General features: G+C 44.2%; 1 protein-coding gene across 1 annotated transcript in view; it reads left to right on the top strand.

The window, feature by feature from the left end:
* Positions 1-16,536, top strand: part of acsf2 (acyl-CoA synthetase family member 2) — a 79,443-nt gene that overhangs the window by 41,642 nt on the left and 21,265 nt on the right. The window contains exon 10 of the mRNA XM_033044459.1: positions 15,273-15,380. Within this exon, the coding sequence (XP_032900350.1) occupies positions 15,273-15,380 (108 nt within the window). The remainder of the gene's footprint in view (positions 1-15,272; positions 15,381-16,536) is intronic.

The following is a 16,536-nucleotide window of genomic DNA, read 5'->3' as shown; positions in this document are numbered from 1 at the left end:
TCAGGACCTGTCCCACTTGGGCGTCATTTGCGCGTAATTTCTTTCACCACGTTTTGTGCGCGCTTCTGTTTCGCTCTCTCAAATGGCGGGAGGTTAATTATTGTCGTGGGCATTGTTACAATTTGGTGCCCATTCCTCAATGGCCAGAAGGTGGTGGTGCAGAGAGTTCCAACATGTTCACCCAAAAGCAGTGAAAGATAGGTCATACATTTCCAGGTCAGGATGGCGTGTGAGGGGAACCTACTGGTGGCGGTGCTCCCATCACACCCCCATCCACCCGCGGCCCTTGTCCGTCGCCACACTGGACTTCCTCGTAGCAAGTGACTGAAGTAAAGTGTTACTGTGGGAAGCACTTTGCCACCAGTGGCCACAATTCTAATGGTTTAAAGCTGTTATGGAGGAGGATGGGACTGGTGCACGCGTTACGGTCTTAAAGTAGGGCGAGGTCTCACGTCAGCAAACAGGAGGAGGCGTCTATCAGATTGAAGCAGTTATGATCAAGCGAATCCCTCTACGAGCATAACAAGTGTACTTGTACACCTAAGAAGGCAATCGGGAGGGTAAAAGGATATGAAAAGGAGCGTGTGGGCAAGGTAAAAGAAACAAAGTGATTCTACAAGTTATAAGAATAAAAGGGTGGCCAGGGAAAGAATGGGTTTCCTTAAAGATGGCCATCTTTGTGTGGGCCACAAGCCACAAGGGGGGGGATATTAAAATAATACATCTCATCCGTTGAAAGTGAGAAGATCATGGAGGCTAATGATTGCAGAGATACCTGTATGATGTTTACGCACAGGTGAAGTTCTGGTAGACTAGGGGGTGGCTAGACTGGAATGGGCTGCCAGAGGAAGCTATAGTAGTGGATACATTATAGCTTTGAAATGATGCTTGTACAGATCGATGGATAGTAAGGGTTTAGAGGGCTATGGGCCAAATACAAGTCCAGTATGGCCCATTTCCCTTGATGTTGCCAACCAGCATGGTGTGGGCAAGGTGTACTGAGTGGCCTGCTTCCATGCTGCAAAGCTCTATGACTCTCGAACGCTTGATGGCAGAAGTCGGGTTTGCCGTTGGAGTAGCCTGGATAGGTATCTCCAGTGTATTCTGTGAGTGATTTAAATGGTCGGAACAGCTGAGTTTCTGCTCAATAATAATCCCTGTTATGTTAATAGTTGAGGACTTGACAATGGTAATACAGTGGAATATCAAGGGAAGAAGATCTGTCTGTGCTTCCTTGGAGTCGTCGTTACCTGAAACTTTTGGAGAACGAATGTTGCCAGCAAGGAACCGTGAAGAAAGGAATGGAATGAAGATGAGGTCAGGAGGGTGAAGGTTTTAGCATGCAAATTAGGGAAGAAAGGAAGGCTGAGAAGGGAGTTCGAGGGAGTCTGAGGGGAGGGGGTCTGAGCAACAATATTTTAAATACAATTTCACCAATTGGTGGTTGTAGAGGATGGAATAATCATGGAGAAGGATACTGTCCTCTGGTCAGGTTAGGAAATGGATATTGTTGTCTGGAGCCGAGATCAGTTTGCATCACAACATAAGAAGACAAGGAATGGGATCAGGACCAGGCACCTGCCCTTCTAATCTGCTCTGTTGCTGATCAAGGTGATGACGAGGTCCCTGGTGCCCACATTACACTGACATGAGCTCACACCTCCAGCAACACTCACACCAAAAAATGCTCGCACTGAAGTCTCAGCTGTCGCTCCAACTGATGGTGAACGCACACTGCACACACTGAACACCTCAGTCTGCAAACACATTGGAGCAAAAGGAGTTGCGGGATAAAAGTGGCAGCAAGGCTCAAACGTTCCCTGTGGTCTGTTTCCCCAGTGGGAGGTCCATTTCTGACCTGAATATCTCCTTTGTGTTGCTGTTGCGGATGAACCTGGCAAAGCTGTAGCATGATATAAACAAGTCTTCCAGTCAGTGTGGCACTGTCCAGTGCAAGCTGGGAGGTATCAATGTGCCTGTGGTCTAGCTCACCTTTAAATGCAATTCTGTGGATGGATATTGCAGATTATTTATCCCCACTGGAGTTTATGATGGAGATCTGAAAAATTCCATCATGTGTGGATTGAAGTGACCCCCTTGTGTGAGCTGCTGCATGTGGATGGAAAGGCTATGTTAGTGGGAGTGGCATACATCATGGATTTAGGCACATGCAGTGGATGGTACTCAAAGCATTGTGCTGCAAAGTGTTCCTTGTAAGTAAGATTCAACCTATAGTTATATTGGAATTTCCTTCAACAGGTCATTTCTCCAAGGCTACATTAGCTGGTCTTCCATCGGTTCACCTTCCTCTTAATCAAAATCATTTATTTCTACCTCTGCATTTTCTACCACGTGCCCAGCTAACCTGCCAGTTACTTCCTTGTCCCTGCATGCTACACTCTGCTGAGAGCTCTGCATTCAGTTCTCAACATTGCCATAGGGACACAGAAAACCAGACCTACTATAAAAATACTGGGTCCAGTAGAGTAAAACATAACATTGCAAACTTTGGTTTATATTTCCCTGTGTGTTTGGTTGAGTTGTACTGAACACAATATTCAAAGTGATAGAGATTTGATGGGGTAAGGAAAGTTTCCCTCTCCCAAAGGAATACAGAACCAAGTCAGGTGTCAGATTACATTGCAGTGCAGTGCTTTGAGATGACTTACCACAGTAATTCATTCAATTGCCAGAATGGGCAATATACTGTACAGCAGCTTTGCCAGCAAGGCACATATCCCAAGAATGGATAAAAACATTGCCTAAGGTTTGGGTCAGAAGGAGGCCCCTCAGGCACCCAGTGGCCCTTTTATCATAAAATCAGGGCAATCTGCCAGACGAGAGACATTTAGAATTCCAGTTTCACACAATGGATAACGGAAAACTTTACCAATGGCTTTATGGAGGTTTAAACAGGGACTGATCGATCATTGTTGGATAAGGTACTGTATTGAAGGATTTGGAGCAAAGGTGAGAATCTGGTGTTAAGATACAAACAAGTGATTATTGAAGTCTAGGTGCCTGAGTGGCCTACTAATGACACTAACACTCCCAATCCTAAGGCAATATTTTTTTTTCATTCTTTGGGATATGTGCCTTGCTGGCAAAGCTGCTGTATATTGCCTATTCTCAGAATCAAGATTTATTGGGCTGCCTTCTTGGGCATCTGGAGTTAAGAAAGAGTTGTATATCTGCTGCCATCAGGGTGTCTCTCAGGGATTTACAACCATTATTGTACATCTGCAGTGTCGCTACTGTTGCAGCATGGGAAGCAATGCAGCACTTTGTGCACAACAGCTGCACAGGAAATAATTGTTGTGTACTTCCTTAAATCCAATCCATTTAATTTAACACTACACCGGAAAGAACAGAGGTGGCTCAGTTTAGCTTCTGGGAATCTTAGGGTCCAACTCCATAGCTCCCTAAAAGCGGCAACACAAGTAGATAGAGGTAAATAAGAGTGACAAAGAAAGCAGATAGTTTGCTTATGTTCACAGGTTAGGGCATTGCATATGAGAGTCAGGAAGTCATTTGGAGTATGCATGGCTTTCTGGTTACCCCACCTGGGGAAGGATGAGGAGGCTTTGGGGAGGGTGCAGAAAAGATCTACCAGATTGCTGCCTGGATTAGAGGCTATTAGCTATAAATTGAGGTGGGACAAACTTGGATTGTTTTCTCTGGAGCGTCAGAGGCTGACAGGAGATCTGGTAGAAGTATATAAAATTACTCTCCATGCATAGGTTAGATAGTCAGAACCGTTTACCTGGGGCGGATATTGAAGTGGCTTTTGGCTAAGCACATGGATATGGAGGGATAGGGATCACATGCAACCAGAGTAGTTTAGTTGACTTGGAATCTTGTTCTGTGTGAACATTGTGGGCCGCAGGGCCTGTTCCTGCGCTGTACTTTTCTATGTTTTCTTCCAGAAGACAGCACCTCTGACCTCAGCCCTGCGTGGAGGGGCAGCTTAGTGCGTCTGTGTGGTGCAGCTGCGTCCCATGGTGGTGTCGTTAGAGAGATCCAGGATTTAAAGCCAGCAAACAATGAATGTGTTCTCTATCTCCAAGTCAGACGATGTAACAGAGATGAGTCTGCAGACATAGTCTTATCATGAGAGGTCAGGCTTGAGTTCAACTGTCCTCAGACAGCACAGATGATTTAGTGGTACCAGGGTGTACATTGGACGGCAGTTTGTCTAAGAAAGTGAAAAACAAAGTTGAGTTTCCCAGAGCAGTCACAGAAAGTCTTTATGTGACAGTAGAGAAAGTTCATATCAACCATTCCGTTGATGAACATAAATCAGCACAGAGGCAGTGGGTGGCATTGCACCCTTGTGAAGACTGGACACGATGCCAGGTTCGACTCACTGCAAGAAGATTCCAGGTTTGGCTGCAGTCTTATTCTGCTCATGATATTGCTCTGTCTTTCTAGCCTCTGGGAGAGTAACTCGTGTGCCATTTCCAACCTTTCAGTAGGAATGTTACAAAATTTTGAGATTTAAAAAATCAAGCCTGTAATTTATCCCATCAGATAAAGCATAAAAATAACTTTAATTTGATTCCTAATTCACTTTCATATCGTCCGTATTAAAAAAGTTATGGTCATTTTCATACTCGTAAATTAGCATCTTGTTCCCTGTTGCTTTTCCATTAACTTAACACAAAAGCTGTGATTGCGGACAGTCAATTGACATAAAAGCCCATAACTTTCTTAAAAAATAAGAGAACTGAATAAAATTTCCAGTTATTATAGATTGAAGCATTCTGAAACAAATATGATACATCTTGCTTGGATGACCTGAAATTAAAGCATATAATTAGTTAGTTACCTAATTGTAGATAATTACAAAATTGACCGTTGTGACGGAAATAGTAATATTTCCTTGAGACTGCCTTGAAAATTCAAAAATGTGATATTCTCAAGATCAGAAATTTAATATTATTGTAACATTAAAACAAATAGTAAATACCCAACAAAAAATTCATATTCATCGGTGTCAAGAAATCAATTAAATTAATCTAAATTCAATTACTAGATCTAAACATCCATCCCATTCTTAAGAAAAGGCTAAAAATAATTTTAGCCACATTTTTTAAATAGACAATAACACAAAATATGGATGAGTTAGATGTTCTTATGACATGATTGTGCAAAAAAATAATGAATTTGGTTATCTTGAGAGTGGATTGTGATAGATCGGAATGTGGCCGCTGCCATGATAAGCCTCGCGATATCGGCAGGCAAGACACGGCCAATATCGGGGCCTAAATAACATATTTCGAATCATCAGGTTAAAATGAAACCACACCAAAAAGCAAGGTTAAGATGTTAAATAAATGATATAACTTTTGTTTTGTCCTGATGTGGAAGTCCTTGATGTTGATTTTGATCCGTGATGTTGAAGGCGTTAGAAGTCGCGTTTAACTTCAATCCAGCGATGCAATCGACCGGCAACTTTTTTTTAAAAATACGAGAAGCGCAGATCGAATTTTCTTTATCAACTTGAAAGTCCAAGCAAATACCTCTCCGACAACCAATACGAACCTGAATTTTAATCCCAACACCCCCCCCACCCCCCCACAGCCTCCGGAATCGGACGCACAGGCAGTGGCAGATCTGGAGCGCTGCTGATGTTAGGTTTTGTAACAACGCTACTTTCAGAATAATTCTCTATTGGGAGTCCTATAAGGAAATGAATGGGTTGTCCATTGAACCAAGGCTTAGGCTGGGAATCCACAGAAACCAGCTGCAGTCAGTGAAGGTGGGCCGCACTGAGGGAGACCATACCTGCTGCTTCCTGCTCTTGATTCTTGTAAAAGCAGTTGCTTTTGATACATTTAAACACTCACTTTCATTGAATGCAGTGGACTCTTTGCGTTTAGCCCAGACCTCAGCTCCTCATGTCAGGCATCAACACCCCTGCATTCTCTGAATACTGCATCATGGTCAAGCTCATGTAAACATGTCATTAATCCAAAAATACCCCCAATCCAAATATAGAATTTCAATATCTCAAACCACATCCCAGTCTAAAGATCCATGGCCAATCACAACATTTAAACGAGAAAAAAATTATTCCAGGAATAAAATGTTCCCAGTCCTTGATGCACAGTTTGCAAAATACAGGTCGAGGATGAAACTCATCCAATGAAACTCCATCATTGTAAATATTGACAGCACATCCATTGAGGTGTATAATTCCTCCTCTATGTGTACAAGTCCTTTGAATAAACAGGCAAGAAACCTGCAGAAAATCAGGTATGGAATGAAAGGAGAAACATTGTCCTGGTCTGAGAGAGCTGCATTAACGGCATGATGGACTGCTGTAACACAAGGGGGGGGGGGGGGGGGGGGGCATCAGGCACAGAGAGACATAAGCAAGGGCTAGCAGCTGATATATGAAGCTGTGAGCTTCACCCTGTCAACATGCAAGTCCTCATATATGTTTTACTTCTTGACATCCATCCACATTCTGAGGAAGGTGTTTTCACCTTATAATGGTCTTTTGGAAGTACCGTCCTGTGTAATCTGTTTAATTCGTAGTGTTCTATGTACTGACTTTCACATTGTTTATCACATTTTAATTTTTGAGGTAAATCTATGTCATTACCATCTGGAACCTTAATAAGTCTCCCACTGGAGACCTTATACTCAATGACTTTACCAGATTTGAGTTTCAAGGAGAGGCAGGATAGACTGGGTCTTTTTTCCCTGGACTGTAGAAGGCTGAGGAGTGACATTATATAGGTTTATCAAATCAAAAGGAGTGTAGATAAGTTGAAAAGGCACTGTCATTTCCCCAAAGCAATGGCGTGTAAAAATAAAGGGCATAGATTTAAGGGAGAGCAGAAAGATTTATAAAGGACCCGAAGAGTGACTTTTTTCACAGAGAGTGGTTGGTATATGGAACAAGCATATAATTATGACATTTGAAAGGGATTTGGACAGGTACATGAATGGCAAAGGTATAAAGGCCAGGCGCTCATAAGTGGAACTAGCTTGGTTAGACAACTTGGTAGACGTGGATGAGTTGGGCTGATGGGCCCGTCTGACCTGTGCTGTATGGCTTTATGACTCCATGGCCTCTTATGACAGGCACAGTAAGATTGCAGAGTGAGGCTTTCTCCACACAGTCCCCTCAAACAATTACAACAAAGGTTAATTAAAGCAGCGCTCCTAACATTCACCTCCTCTGCCTCATTAATGTGTGGAGATGGGAACAGGCAAAGCAGGAGAATTCTTTCAGGGACAGAGTTGTTTCAATTCCAAATGTTCCTCATCAGTGAAGCCGATTCTGCTGTTTGTCCAAACCCTTTTCTCAGAAATTTTCCACATTGCTGAATGTGGGAATGGAAGAGGAAGTAAATAAAAGCAAGATGGAAGTGAATTTCCAGCCCCTTCTACACCCAATCACTATTCAGTGCACACAGCAGAGACTCAGCACAGCCTTCCGATTCCCACAAAGTGGCCTTTCATTGGAGTTTGCCACAGTCACTAACATTGTGTATCACCGTCTCTCTCATTCCCACCTGCAAGACCGTATTCCTTCAACCAGAAAAGTTTATATATTGAGATTCCTTGATTCGTTTTCAAAATAACTTGTTTTGGGCAAACTATTCCCCTTTTACACTTACCCCTTGATTTTACTTCGGAGTCACGTGAGTGACTACGTGAAGAACCCCGCCAGGACGCATGCGTGCCATATATCGCTACACGCATTGCGAAACGTCAGACGCGGTGGAAGGACGTTCCCCCGCGGCGGCAGTTTAAAAAGCCGCTAATTGCAGGTAAGCGTTTACTCTGCGGTCTTTTTTGTTCCCATTTCCAACCACAGGTAGGAAAATGGAGAAAACAAAGAAGACAAGGGCTACGACAAAGCTGGTGAGGGAGGACCGCGGAGTAGCGGGAAGCCAGCAACAGCAGCTAACGGCACTTGGATCACCCGTAGTGGGATCAGCTGTGCCCGATGTCGCCACCGCACCGGCCAAATCCACGCGGCAGGGCGGCAAGGCTAGACACAAAACTAACAAGGTCGTGGACTCAGAGGAGTCCGACTTTGAACCACCGCGGGCGGCCAGCGACCGAGAGCACTGGACCCGAATGGAGCGGTGTATGGAGCATTTGCTCCAACGTGACAGACTCCGGGAGATGGAGTCGGGTCACTGTGGGCCCTATGGTAAACCCACAGCAGTACCTTTTCAAGGTCTGCACAGTGCTTCTACCTCATCGGAGGGGAGCACTGCGGGTCTCTGCTGGGCTGACCTGGAAGAGGGGTCCGCAGAAGAAAAGACAAGTGTGCATGGGGTGCAGGAAAAAGAGAACTTACTGGACATGGTGGCCAATTTTATACAGCCGGAACAGACTGGACAAAATCTGGAGCCAAAGCTTGCTGCCAGTATAGACTACATGTCACTAAACCAGTTACAAGAGCAGGCTGTACTGGACACCACAGGAAGACACCTGGCACCGGGCAATTGCATATCTCTGAACGTTCCAATAGTTAACAACTGTATATGGAAACACATTGGAATAGGAGTCAGGAGCATGGATGTAAAATTGCAAAAAGTACTGAAAGTACTGACCGCAGGGATAACAGCATTTGCCCGTACAGTGGACGACAGGAACATGTCCCAGGATCAACAAGATGCACTGACACTATTCTGCAACACCCAGCATGAAATAAATAACATCAGGAAAAATGCCATTGAACCCACACTGAACCCAAAATTCGCGGGACTGTGCAAACCTGGGACCACGAAACCACCCATACTTTTGTTCGGAGGCAACCTATCGAAGCAGGTAAAAGAGCTTGATGAGGAAGCCAAAACCTTGGGATTAATAAAAGGAACACCAACAAAAACCCACTACAACCAAAGACAGCATCCCTACGCACCCACCAGCAGAACTGGTGAAAGCTCGAAGGCACGGTATTTCAAACATGAGTCTTTTTTAGGCCATGGCCCAGGCCGGCCTTCTTGGAAGATGCGGGGAACCCCAACGCCAACCAAACCGAAAAACCAGACACCAGCGCAACAACAGCGGAAAAACTACAAAAAGAAGTAAACCTGCCACTGGTAACAATCGAGGTAGGTGGGTCTGGTTCCCTAAAAAATATGGAGAGCATGGAGGTTGGGGGGAGACTACACTGGTTTTTGAATGCATGGAGCATATTAACAACCGATACTTACATCTTAAGCAGTATCCAAGGATATACAATAGAGTTTATACACAAGTACAGCCCTCCAGTTCAACATATACCGAACCGAGTGTTCGTGCTCTCTGATAAAGAAAAATCAGAAGCACAAGCTGAACTGGAGCGGCTCTACATAAAAGGTGTAATTGAGATAACTCAACACGAACCATTAGAATTCGTGTCCAATATTTTTACCAAAATCAAAAAAGATGGTGGTTGTCGCATCATCATCGATCTAACAAAATTGAATACATTTGTACAATATATTCACTTTAAAATGGAAACCTTTGTTACTGCTAAACAATTAATTTCCAAAGGTTACTTCATGGCCAGCATCGATTTAAAAGATGCTTACAATACAGTGCCTATACGAGGTGACCACAGATATTACTTAAAATTCAACTGGATGGGACAACACTGGCAGTATAAAGCACTGCCAAATGGGCTATCATCAGCCCCCAGGCTGTACACAAAAAATTTAAAACCAGCCCTAGCATTTCTACGGAAGCGTAAACACATGGTTATGGCATATTTAGATGACATACTCATTGTGGGCAAAACTTTGGAATTGGCCATACAGACTGTAACAGCCACAAAACAGCTATTTGAAAAACTGGGATTTATCATCCATCCAGTTAAATCTAAACTAACGCCGTCCACCACTATGGACTATTTGGGATTCACCATTGACTCAGTTCACATGATGGTGACACTACCTAATGGAAAGGCTAGAGATTTAATAGAGGCTTGCAATAACCTCATTGACATCAGAAAACCAGCTCCAGCATCAGCTCTGTCCCTACACTGACTGACTTTAAAAACAGTCATGTTAATGGCATTGATCACGGCACAGAGGGTACAGTCACTGCATAAACTTAGACTGGACAACATGACTTCCTCACCTGACAATATTACGTTCCACATCTACGAGCTAGTAAAGCAGAACAGACAGGGATCAGCAGGCCTCAACATACTATTTAGGTCGTACCCTACAGATGACCGTCTCTGTATAGTTAGACACCTGTCATTATACATAGAGAAAACAAAAATCCTAAGAGGCAATGAGAAGGGACTGCTGATCAGCCACAAGCAACCTCACAAAAGAGTGACAGTCCAGACCATCTCGAGATGGCTGAAACAAGTGCTTACACAGGCTAGGGTGGATACTAACATTTTAAAATCTCATTCCACCAGAGCTGCAGCTACATCGGCAGCAATACAATTGGATGTGCCCATGGACCAAGTCCTCGAAGCAGCAGGATGGTCAGGGGAAAGAACATTCCAATTATTTTACAATAAACCAGTAATGAAATCTGGAACATTTGCAGAAAAATTTTTAAGTTCTGTAAATTAATTCAAACCCATAAAAGGGTTATAATTTGTGTTAATAAATTTTATGATTTCAATGTCGAATTCATGTCCAAATTATGTTAACACTATTCCTCCTACAGTCAAGGCAGACGTGATGCATGGACTCGTTTCCACGGCATGAAATCACAGAGCTTTAAAATCTTCACGTAGTCACTCACGTGACTCCGAAGTAAAGTAGTAAGATTAAACGAGAACTTACCAGTTTGAAGTTTGATCTGTATTTTATGAGGAGTTACGATGAGAGATTACGTGCCCTCCGCTCCCACCCTTGATCATATACTTAACTGGTATCTCTTCTCTAATCTTACTATGTTTAGTCATTACAGTTGTCTGTGATTTCACACCGCTGCTTTGAAGAATGACACGCATGCGTCCTGGCGGGGTTCTTCACGTAATCCCTCATCGTAACTCCTCATAAAATACAGATCAAACTTCAAACTGGTAAGTTCTCGTTTAATCTTACTATTAAAGAGTCCCCGCCATTGAACAGTCATCAAAAAGGCAGCTAACATCATCAAAGACCCACACCACCCTGACCATGCTCTCGTCTTACTGCCACCACTGGAAATAAGGTACAGGAGCCTGAGAATGATGATCTCCAGGTTCAAGAACAGTTTCTTCCCATCTTGAACCACTCTGCACGTTCATGGTTCTCATACTGGTGCAATTGACAATTAAACATTCTTGACAGCAAACCAACCAAGATTGGGAAATAGCTTTTAACCCTGCAGAGTCTTTAGAAAGGACAGGATAAGGGATGAGGGGATGTAGGAGTTATAATAATAAATTCTGCAACTGGTACGATGTGCTGAACATGTTTTAATGTACAGACGTCTGTCAACCTTTTTGACCCCCTATCCCCCAGGACCACAATATCATTGGCCACCTGATGCAACTTACACTAGCCATGGTTCTCTAGCTGTTATCTAATGATGAAATGGTGCCCTTTGGTTTCCATAAAGTAGCCCTATTAATCCCAGCCTGTACCCCATCAGCTTTAGTATTGATCAGGATCCAACTGTTGTTGCAATAGATTGTACTCAACCAGCATCTAAACCCCTCACTAATTTTGGTGTAATCTTAAACATATCTACCATGTTTCTAGCATTATTATCCAAGTCATTTACAAGGACAGTAACCTTAGGAAGGCCCAGAACCATTGGGGCACCACTAGTAAACTATCTTTTTATGAGTTACTTAAAACATTTCAACTGTGCATTGGAACCATAACGCGGCACTTTTCCAGCAAGTCTGAGCCCATCCAGTCCCATAGAGCCACCTACAACTCATTGTGAGTTGGTAACCCATTGTGTGAGGAATATTATTGATGAACTTTGTCCTGATGGAACAGATAGCCCATATCACCTGTACCAGGGTTTGTGAGCGATCCTGACTCTCCCACTTGTTAACATCTAAGGCCTCTGAGATAGAGGCCAGGAAATTCCAGAAGCATGTGCTGTCTGAGGCCTTTGGATCACCCAGACCGGCATTGAAGGCTTTGCAGAAACTTAACATGTCCAGCTGCAAGAACCCCACTGAGCTGTCCCCATCCTTCAGGCTGCTGATCACAGAGCTCACTCCTTTTGGAACAAGTGTGAGCATATAACCCTTCTTCTAAAGGAGCAGATGTTGGGTCAGAAGATGATTTTGGTGAACTCCAAGGCAAGGAGTGAGGGTTACCTGCTCTTCGCCTCTTGGAGTTCCTCCTCTACATTCATCCCCGGCAACTGCAGCAGCAGTATATCCTCCATATGTTTTGGAGTTTGTCCATTTCCTCTTAGTGGAAGGTAGTGGAAAGGTCATGTGTTTGATCTTTATTCCAGAGGCTTGAGAGCATAACCCAGCCTGATCTTTCAGTGCTCCACTGTGGGGGTGCAGTATTGTTGGATTCACCTTTTACATGATAAGAATGAAACACCCTCCTGTTTATAGGATTTTGAGGCCCACAAGTCAATGAGTACATTTCACCCGTGATATACTTCAAAAGTACATACTAACCCTATAATGACACAGGAGTAGGCCATTCAGCCCTCTATCCAGCTCCCCTTAGAGCAATGCCACTAGTCCCATTGTATTTATGTGTAGTATTATCTAATTTGATTGAATTACATGCAAAACAAAACTTGTAACTGTAGCCTGGTACACATGACAATAATAAACCTACCCTCTCCATATTTCCCTGTATTCCTGCAGCTTACTCTCTTTTATATGCCCATCATCTCCTCTTTGATTTTTTTGTCAGTTATCTTGGCAAAAGAGTTATTCACAGTGACCAGTTAACCAACCCACGTGTCTTTGATATGGGGTGGGAGATTGCAACCTTCACGTGGTCCACCCTGTTTCAACAAATGCAATCAACCTGGCGTGCACAAACAGAAGATCAAACACAAGTTGTCTTACAACTTTAGGCTGTGCACACCAGACGCAAGAAGAAGAAGTGTCTTTGATATGTGGGAAGAAGCTGAAGCACCACAGAGTCTATGGAAAATGTGCAAACTTCAAATAAACAGCACATGACAGGATCAAACCCATGTCCATGGAGTTGTGGGGTTGCACTTTACCTGCTGAAGCCACCGACCCATTGATAGCATAACCCCATTAGCTATGTCACAAATGGTGATATATAAATTAGAGTATTTCTTTCAAGAATGGGAAGATAAAGCCCAGGTCTGATTTGAACCTCTTACATCAGGAGCAAGAGGCAATTTTCTTCTTGTGAACCCTACAGCTTTGCCAATATCCCTGATTGCCAGTACTGTGCACTTGCCTCCTGCCACTATCACATGTTCCTCCAACCAAGCCTCGGTGAAACCAACCTCCAAAATCCTGGGGAGAATGGTGCTAAGTAAGCAACAGAAGATGGGGGGGTAAGCGGGGAAACCGCTTTCGGTCGTCTCCTCCACGGAGAGGCGACTTTTTCCATGTCGCCTCCCTCGCGGCCTAACACCAAGGATTGGTGCGGCCTTTCCCGGAGTCGGGCCCGGAGCTTCAGCAGCGAGCGCAGCATGGACTTTTCATCGAGGAGCAGGCGAGCCCTTGCCGGGGATCGCCAGAAGGGAGTGCTCCGATCGCTGGCCCACGGCAGCCTGAAGCCGCGGTGGAGCTTCCAGCTGGCACGGCGTCCAAAGCTTGGGATCCCTCGTTGGGGACCCCGGAGGAGAAGAGCTCCGACCGCCGGCCCGCGGCCTACATCACCTTGAAGCCGCGGTCTGCGGTGCTTCTAACCGCCGCGCAGCGGGGACTTAGATCTTCAACCGCCGGTTTGCGGCCTACATAATCTTGAAGCCGTGGTCTCCGGCAGGGAAGCACCGATTCGGGACTTACCTTGCCTGTACATCTGGCCGCTCGCAGCGGCGACTGCGGAGGTTTGTGGTCCCGACCACGGGGGGAAATGGAGGAGGACTGACTGAATTTTGTGCCTTCCACCACAGTGATGAATCCTGGGGTGGATGTTTGTGTTAAATTTTTATTGTGTATTGTGTGTTCTTTTTTTATTGTACCGCTGCTGGCAAATTCATTTCACTGCACTTTATTGTGTATGTGACAAATAAATCTGACTAATGACTATTGATTATTGAAGGATGAATAATTTCTTCAACACATTGAGCATTCTGAAGAGCAATCTGTAAAATGGTAGGCATGGATGCACCTGAGGTTTGCCAATGCTCTCCAGTTTCACAGAATAGTCCAGGATTCATTGCATCTGGATCTATTTTCCTATTGAACCAGGGGGGATAGAGAAAGAATATTCGAGATGGCTGACCCAGAGTTAAAAGATGGCCAAGGATTATCCAAACTGTGATACTGGGCCAGGATCTCTGCAATAAAATTGTCATGAGTTGGTTTATTTGAGACTTGGCCTTTGATCTATATTTTTCTGTTATGTAAGAAAATTGGAATGGTATATTAGAATCATATGTTTGGACGAGGTTTCTACACAATCCAACTAAATGGGAGTCGTTTAGTGGAATGTTTTTCTTGGATCTAACCAGGATTTCTGCAGACCCTGGGCTGACAGTTGTGGTGTCAGGTATCAGCAACGGAGCGGATTGAAGTTGTCATCTCTTTTAATATTTGTTTCCTGTCCAACCATTCTGTAGACACATGGATGGGAATTCCTGGCATTACTCTGTGCACCCGATGACACAGGCTGCGTGGCAAATGTGATACTTTCTGCCCTTGTTCTCACACACACTGGGTCCTGTCCCTTCACCCCCATGCTCACTGATCTGAATTGGCTCACAGGACTGCATTTTGCCCACAGTAAAATGCCCATATTAAAACTGATATGCTGGAAATTCACAGCAGGTCTGGCAGCATCTCTGAAGAAAAAATGTAGTCAATGATCAGATTGAGCAGAACTGGGGAAAAAGTTAGAGATTCATATGTGCAAAGGTGTAATGTCGGAGGAGGATAAAGGGAGGAAACAGCAACCAGGAAGACAGCTCGGTCGACATGGCTTAGTTGGCTCTAAGGGGCTGTTTCCATGCTGTATGTCTGTTTGACTCTTTTCTGAGATGACGAGTTGGTAATTAGCCTTATTACATTAATCCTGATTTTTTAAACAGGATACATGCTGGATTTGTTCAGAAACCATCACGTGTAACAGTGGACTGATCATCTGCCTGAACCAACACTTTCATCACGGAGTGCTGGGTTTACTGTGGTATGACAGTAGTGAATGACAGATGTCCTCTCTGTTTAACAGGGAGCGTATGGGTCAACAGAGACCAGTCCTATCGCATTTCAGGGATTCCCAATGGATGAAATAACACGGAAATTAGAGACAGCTGGCTACATCTCACCGCACACCGAGGTAAGAATGAAGCTGTGCAATTAATTGCTGGCAAAATTAATTTGCAGAATTGATTCACCTTCCCAGGCTACATAACCCTCCTCTCCCCTCCTTCATCTCCTGCCGGGTTTTTTCTCTCCTTACCTGCTTTCACCATGTGTCCTTCTTCCCCTTTTCCCTTGTTCTCCTTTCTCTCCCCTTCCAATTCTCATCCACCCATTTCTTACTTTTCATTCCATCACAGTCTCATTCTCTCTTCTGTTTTCTTTTTCCCTCCATGTCCTTATTCATTTTCTCTCTCCGCTTTTCTCTGATTTGAGAAGTCTGTTCATTCTGGTTCCTGTCTATGACCATGTCATTAACCTAATTGCCTTGGCCCTGCCTGACTTCCGCAGTGAACAGGTATTGAGCTCAGCTTTGATGTGTTGCTGCAGTTAGTGTCGTCCCTGCTAACTGTGCTGTGTTTAAGATTATGTATTATGGCAATCATTACATTAGTTCCCTCCTTTTTGTGTTTCGTTGATATCAGCCAGTTCGCAATAATGCTGTTTCGTTTTGTTTCTCATTAAAGGGCCAAATACTAATATAAGCTTCGTTTAATTATCTCTGGTTGCCAGTCTGGATGTTCATTCTATGATGTCCTACCATAGACCTCCTCTTCACCATACTCACTTCATTGTTGACACACGTCAATCGTTACAGATATAACACCAGCCTCCCTTGATAATGGAAACATGACAGCTCTGAGTGGATTATTGCTGACTCGCATAAATATATGAAAATATTCCAAGAAGCTGAAAGAAAAACATTGTTCAGTGTCCCTGTGTTTTTTTCCCGGCCATTTTTTGCTGATGTAGCTACAATGATTTTACTTCGGAGTCACGTGAGTGACTACGTGAAGAACCCCGCCAGGCGCATGCGTGTCATATCGCTTTCACGCTTGTGAAACGACAGGCGGGTTGGAGCGCTCCCCCGCAGCGGTAAGTTTGAAACCGCGACCTGCAGGTAAGTGATTTACACTGTGGTAGTTTTTGTCCCCGCGCTGTTTTTACACAGGGGGGGAAGCTGGACAAAATAGTGTCCACAAGTGCTGCGAGTGAAGCTGGCTGGGGAGGACCGCGAAGTTGCGTGAGCCAGCAGCAGCTGAAGGCACAAGCCCCGTAAGGGATCAGCTGTG

Source organism: Amblyraja radiata, chromosome 26, assembly GCF_010909765.2.
Source record: "Amblyraja radiata isolate CabotCenter1 chromosome 26, sAmbRad1.1.pri, whole genome shotgun sequence".
In the NCBI taxonomy this organism is placed as follows: domain Eukaryota; kingdom Metazoa; phylum Chordata; class Chondrichthyes; order Rajiformes; family Rajidae; genus Amblyraja; species Amblyraja radiata.
Note: the sequence above shows the minus strand (reverse complement) of the source record. Positions and strands in the feature narration are given on the sequence as shown.